The sequence below is a fragment of the Drosophila sechellia genome, chromosome 3R (assembly GCF_004382195.2).
Source record: "Drosophila sechellia strain sech25 chromosome 3R, ASM438219v1, whole genome shotgun sequence".
Lineage (NCBI taxonomy): Eukaryota > Metazoa > Arthropoda > Insecta > Diptera > Drosophilidae > Drosophila > Drosophila sechellia.
Window position 1 is genome coordinate 29,341,128 of NC_045952.1, and position 6,264 is coordinate 29,347,391.

At 45.8% G+C, this 6,264-nt stretch overlaps 2 protein-coding genes across 2 annotated transcripts; both read right to left on the reverse strand.

Annotated features, from left to right (window-relative positions):
* Nucleotides 1-4,532: 4,532 nt before the first annotated feature.
* LOC6612928 lies at nt 4,533-5,674 on the reverse strand. The gene has a single exon (XM_002037384.2). The coding sequence runs from the start codon at nt 5,569-5,571 to the stop codon at nt 5,158-5,160; it is 414 nt and encodes a 137-aa protein (XP_002037420.1). The 5' UTR covers nt 5,572-5,674; the 3' UTR covers nt 4,533-5,157.
* A 102-nt stretch (nt 5,675-5,776) lies between these two features.
* On the reverse strand, nt 5,777-6,215 carry LOC6612929. The gene has a single exon (XM_002037385.2). It carries the CDS (start codon nt 6,213-6,215, stop codon nt 5,793-5,795), a length of 423 nt encoding a protein of 140 aa, XP_002037421.1. The 3' UTR covers nt 5,777-5,792.
* Nucleotides 6,216-6,264: the final 49 nt, after the last annotated feature.

The window sequence follows — 6,264 nt, forward strand, 5'->3', positions numbered from 1 at the left end:
TGGGCACAGGAATGGGGACTTAATTTAAAGCAGCTTTTCCTCCCCCAAAAGCGAGCAAGTGCTTAATTCCAAGGTGGACCTGGTGCCAAAAGATCCATCCATCAATTTATTCATTACGGCGAAATTATGTCGCATTTATATGCACCCCGCAAAGTGACAACCCCCCGGAAAATCACCGCACAATAAAAATAATAATAAAAGGACATCCGCGTCGGGGGGTTGGTTTTCCTGGTTCGGGGCATCAAATTTGAATTTCATATGCTGCCCGCCTTGATTGAAGGCGGCTAATAAAGTGGCCAGAGAAGGGAAAATCGGGGAAATGGGATTTCCCGCTGCGTTAAGCATCAATTTCGGCGATTGCGGGAGATGCAGGGGGGGCTAAACTGCGACCCGGCGACCATTTGATTTATTTTATTCCCCTTTGCCCGCTGTTAATGTTTTAATAAGATTGATTTTATTGCCGCCTCTGTGCGTGGGTGGATTTGGCCTGCTGGGGCGTCAAAGGGTTAATAAGTTGCGCTCCAGCTGTTTTAGCAACTCTATTATTGTCCCCATTTCTGTGCTGGGCTGTGTTCCTCGTGCCTGGAAATCGCAAGATGGTTTGCGAATGTGAGAGTTTCGGGGAGTTTTTTTCCCCTAACTGGAATTACTTTATCGGCACACACTCACTCTCGCAATTAACTTTTCGGCGTAATTAATGCCGAGCCTAATTATTGTTAATCAAGCTCAGGCCGTCAACCGGGCAGAGCAGCCCCAACAGGCCGCATAATGGATGAGCCGCAATTAAAATCAACTTCCTATATATATATGCATGATTATTTATGTATTTGCATGGGTTGGTGGTGGGGGAAGCACAGCGGCGACAGCAGCGTGACTCACGATGAAAAGTCTTGTTTAACGAAATTTATAAAATAAAGGATATAAAAAACACATTTCCCAATGTAAGTTTTAGCAAGGAATGTAATAAATACTTACCATAGGCCATGTAAAAAAGCAGAGTATCCTTTGTCTTACACAAACAAAATGTTGAATAACAATATTTTCCATCAATTCAATCCAACTTGAAGATCATTTCGCATCTCTGGAAACTGTTCTATAGCTCCCGCGAAAGAAGCGCCATCTTGAAACTGTCTTAGGGAGCGACGCATGTTGTCAGCCATTATTTGCCTAACCCACCCCGTTGGATACCATACCCCCTTGGATCCCACCCCATCTGGTGCCATCCTTGGTGCCCCCACCATGCCATGCCATGTAGAGGCAATCAGAGAACCAGTCGAGCAGCGGGGCGAGTTATTTTTACTTGTCTTACTTGGGACCCCGACCCTTGGCTGATTCCCCATCATTTACTTTGTCAGTATGCGGCAGCTTCATCATTACTATTGCTGCTGGTCCGCTTCTTTGTTTGCAGCGTGCAAACACGTCACTAGATGATTATCATCATTCCCATCATCATCATCATCATCATCGTGGTCTCCATCTTGGCTGCTGTATTTTTCCCTTAGGTACTTGTCTTTCTTAACTCATTGCGTTGGCAATAAATCTTCGACGCTGTTATCTGCCAGGCACACAGTTCTGGTTCGGATTGGCCCCACGCCACGCCCCAGCCATCTCCATTAACTGACTTTCACTTGGGCCATATGTCAGGTCCTTCGCTTCTACTTGCCAAGGATCTGTGCCTATGGCACCTGCTTAAACAAAGGGTTTTCGGCTTAATGAGTCGCCGACAATTTAAATTTCAATTCCTGAGCCGCCTTTACTGCCGCAGCTTTGGGCCTCGTTAAGATGGGCCTGATATATTAACTAGAGAAAGCTGAGTAATTGCGCCAGTGTTTTCTTCTCTCTCTATAAACAAAGCCCAGACACGATGATAATAATATTCGAATGTCCCATCTGCAGGTCGACCCCATTTATGACCAAATACAAAATGATGGCCATAAAATCATCTCATATTTGACTGGCCTTTATTTATTCATTTCAAATTTACTCGCTGGCCATTTTATGATGCCAAATTTTGACCTAAAAATCATAAAAACTGTAATCAAAATGTTTGCCCGGTTTATGGCCGACAAGAAGAAGGTCGACGGAGCGTGGGTGGTTTCCCGACTGGGGGAGTGGTGAGGTGGTGGCGATTTCTAATAACGTCTAAACGCGAGTCCGGCCAAAAAGAAAAGCCGGGTGAGAAAGAGAGGCCGGGCTCAACGCTTATGCCTTTTTAATGGTGCCGTGTGTCGGTTTTGTGGCAAATAAAATGGCGCACATTAAAAGCGGCCCAAGGAGCTGCTCCACCAATTGCAGTGGCTTCCGCATCCTGGGCCGCGACCTTTGGCCCCCTAGCTCGTATTGGGGTCATGCATGGCAGGCAGCCCGGGTAAATAAAAAATACATAAAAATATTTTACGAGGCCCGGCCTCCTCGTCCGGGAATAGAAGGAATAGACGGAGCACAAGGAGCTGAAAAGTATAGGATAGTCCCCGGCAAAAGGGGACATCGCAGCGAGATTGCAATAAAAATGGCGGCAAATAAAATTGACAATATTGTCATGCGCGCAATTTGATTTTCATGCCAGTGTGTGGGGCTTTCGCAATCCTGGGACTTGGCAACAAAATGAGCACATTTTAATTTCCCTAAGAGCCATAAGTATAGCCGAAGAAATCAAGGCCAAGGAGCTTGATTGATAGTTTGCCTCATTTTGTAGAAATGCAATCTTGGTTGAATTTAAAGTGCATTCAAAGTTAGTCAAAGTTATCAAAATTATATGAAAGCAAAAAAATACAATAAGGCAATATTCCGCCTACAAATACTTGGTAATAAACGCCTCTTCTGATTTGTAGTAGTCCGTAGACCATTCCATTTAGTACACTTGCCATCTTTACTTTTGTTTTATCTGCGTACTAACTTTTTATGGAGCAGTCTAGGTGCTGATGAAATGTTTAAGCAGCTGAGCGCGAAAGCCGTCGGCAAAACGCTAAAAGGTTTGCCCCTTATCAGCGTTCCCCATTCGGGGACTCCCCTTCCCTCCTCCACTTCGAAAACCCCACCCATTCGTTATCTCCGAGAGTGTGGAGCCAATGATTATTCCGGGTTCTGTCATTTCAATTCGCATTATCCTTTGCACTTATTTTACTACTTTGTGCGCCACTGCTTCTGTTCTCCCCACCTACTTTCCGCCTCCCTTCCAACTCCAACTGTAATTGTGGGCTGGTGTGGGTGGAAGGGCAGAGGAAACGGAAGAGGGTGTGTTTGTGTAATGGCGGGTTGCGGATGTCCTTCCCCCGCCCCCGCCACGACCCCTGCCTCCTTTAGACCCTGTCGAGTAACTCGTATTGTCATTGTGCAAATAAAATATGTCACGAATCGCCCACTCCACGCATTTTGCTCCTTGGTCCTTGGGTCCACCCCAAAAAAAAAAAAAAACGAAACACGCCCCCTGCTATGTGTGTGTATCTAACCTTTTGTGCCCATTGTATCCTTTGTACAGGAGTCACACAATGCGAGCAAATGTTTTGGTTGCTTACTGGCATCAAGAAATGAGAATCGCTTTTATATAAACTTGCTGAATGAGGATGGGCGGTTGATGTGGTTAAAACAGTTGGCCAGCCTTGATTCTGCTCCGTGCACAGGCAGAAATTACCTATATTAATTAATGGACATTTACTTGGTGTCAAATGAATTTCAATGAAATATTTAAGTGGATATCCCCTACTATCTTGGATATTGTAATTTAATTGTTCAAACTTAATTGCCCTACATTTTTGAGCAGCTCCTTTTCTCCCTCTTTCAAATTCATTCAAACGCTTTTCACTTGACAAGCCAGGGAAATAAACAAACTACACGGAAAGCCAATGGCAAAGCCAAATCCAAATCCATGATTTCAGCTGCCAAATCCTTTTCAAAGCTGCAGCCAGGTGAAAAATAACGAAATATCGTATTTTTCATACATTTTTATCAAATATAAATACACACTCGCGTGTGGGTGCAGTCGCTTGTGCGGCCCAGCCAATCCGAAAGCGAACAACTACACAAGTTTATAAAAGACACTCGTTGGCGGCCCTTTGTGTTGAGTGCTTTTTGGCTAAATGCGAAATCGATTGGAAAACAATTTCCAATTTTTAAAGAATTATCGCCGCCATATTCGCGCATGCTGTACTAAATCACACATAAGCAACCTCTAAATCTGCTACCCGGGACCCCATGCCACCCCCCATTCCCCCCGCACACATGGGCAACCTTTTCGCAAAGCTTTTCCTTTTTGGCTCGTTTATATCCTTTTTATTTTCCGCTTTTCCAGCTCCCCTTCCCGCCAATAATTTCCATTTCATTTTCTGCGCGGCTGGCAGCGCGTTTAGCTTTGGCTGCATGCCTGACTGACTTTCAGTTATACTAAAAATATATACATTTATATCCGCACACATAAGCTGAACAGCAGGGGAAATGAAAAAACGAAGAACTATCATGAAGCAGAGGGGTTTTAAATATAAAATAGACTAGAGACTAAAGACTCAAAATTTCAATAAAATATTTAGTTTCCCGATTTTAATAGTCTCACTCACTTAAAACAGAAAGAAGCTGTGACAAAATATACACTTTCACAATCCTATTTGCACCGTTCCTCTCTGAGTGTCCTCGGGTGTACCCTTATGGTTGTTATCTCCACCGCAATAGCTACTGAATCCGCAGAGGAGGGAGCTGGTGATCCGGGACCGGGGTCTGGGAAGGACTTCGAGGACTGGCAACGCAACCCGCAGCCATTTAGTTTTATATGCCCCGTTCGGTTGGGTTATTGCACCTTTGACTCGACTCCACAGCCATCTGAATTCCACGCCACCTTCGACTTGCTCCGGAGGAGGTGTCACCCTGGAGGGCATGTATCCAATCCACAAAGCATCTCGCATGTGAGAGCCATTTATTATTATTTGCTTTCAGCAAATGTGAGCCCGAGGCTCGCCGCAAGTATTTCCTAATCAGGTTTTAACTACTAATAGGATTTCCGAGGTGGCGAATCGTAATTTACATGGCTTTGGCCGGAGATACACAAAGAATTGAATTGGAATCCAGAGCAAAGCTGCCGCTAATGTATTGCAGATTATGGTAAATCCCTCGGCTCTTCCTTCCTGATTCCCAGCCCCACAGCCCAAGGACCTCATGCTTACACGTGCTCTAGCACTGAGTGGATCCAATGGAGACTCCGCTCAGGTCCCTGAAGCGACTGAACCGCTGGACTCTCCGCTGTCGAAAGTAGCGCCTTATTTCACAGGCCGCGTTGCAGGCCACCAGGCCCAGCATGAGGGCCGTGATGAGCCCGGCAAAGATCAGCAGGAACCAGTGGAAGTAGCAGCTCATGGTCACTGGCCTCTGGAGCCAGCCGCTCCAGGATGCGGTGCACTGCTCCTGGACGCATCTTCCGCGCACATTCCTCACACATCCCTTGGCACAGCACCCGTTCGGACTGAAGCGGCCACAGGATGTCAGTTCCATCCGGGAATCCGAGCAGTTCACCGCCGCATACTGCCCCCGAATCCGAGGGATAACTTGGGCCAGAAGGCAGCCCAGGGTCAACAGATTGCCTATCATGCTGCACTTTTTGCCACACGTCGAATAGCATGAATTTTGAGGGTACTCAAATAAATTTAAGGCTAAGTCAGTGCTGACTGCAACAAGAATTTTAATAAAACTAAAGCAAATAGTTCGAAACTAATGTGGTTACTTAAGTATAATTTACTTTTTAGTATATATGCAAGGATGTAAAGTTAAAATTCCTCCAATTTATAATTCCACTTAAAATCTGTTTTATCTCACTCTTTATCTTTATGTTTGTTAAAGGTCTCCAAAAATGCCATGGCTTTTTCAGCCCTCTCCCGCGCCTCCTTTTCCTGCTCCTCTGGATCCCTAGGCGGAATATACTCCGACGGATTCTGCTCCCGGGCACTTGGGATGAAGGGAGCATGTGGCCAAACGGAGGGCTTGGCCTGCAGCAGCCACAGTTCGTCAAGTTGGCTCTGGAGATACTGGACCGCCTTCTGATGGTGATTGGCCATGAAGTAGGCGCAGCCAATCCAAGTACAAGTGATCAGGACTACGCTGGAGATGATCAGCACATTTGTGGGGATGGATTCCAGTGAAAAGCTCCTGGATCTGGATATCGCTGGCTGTTGAGCTGCCAGTACCTCCTGCACGAGGAAAATAGGGAACCACTTTACGGCGATCTTGTGGGACATTGCGCGGAATTTCTTCAAACTGGAGCTTTTGAAATCGTGGAGCTGACTT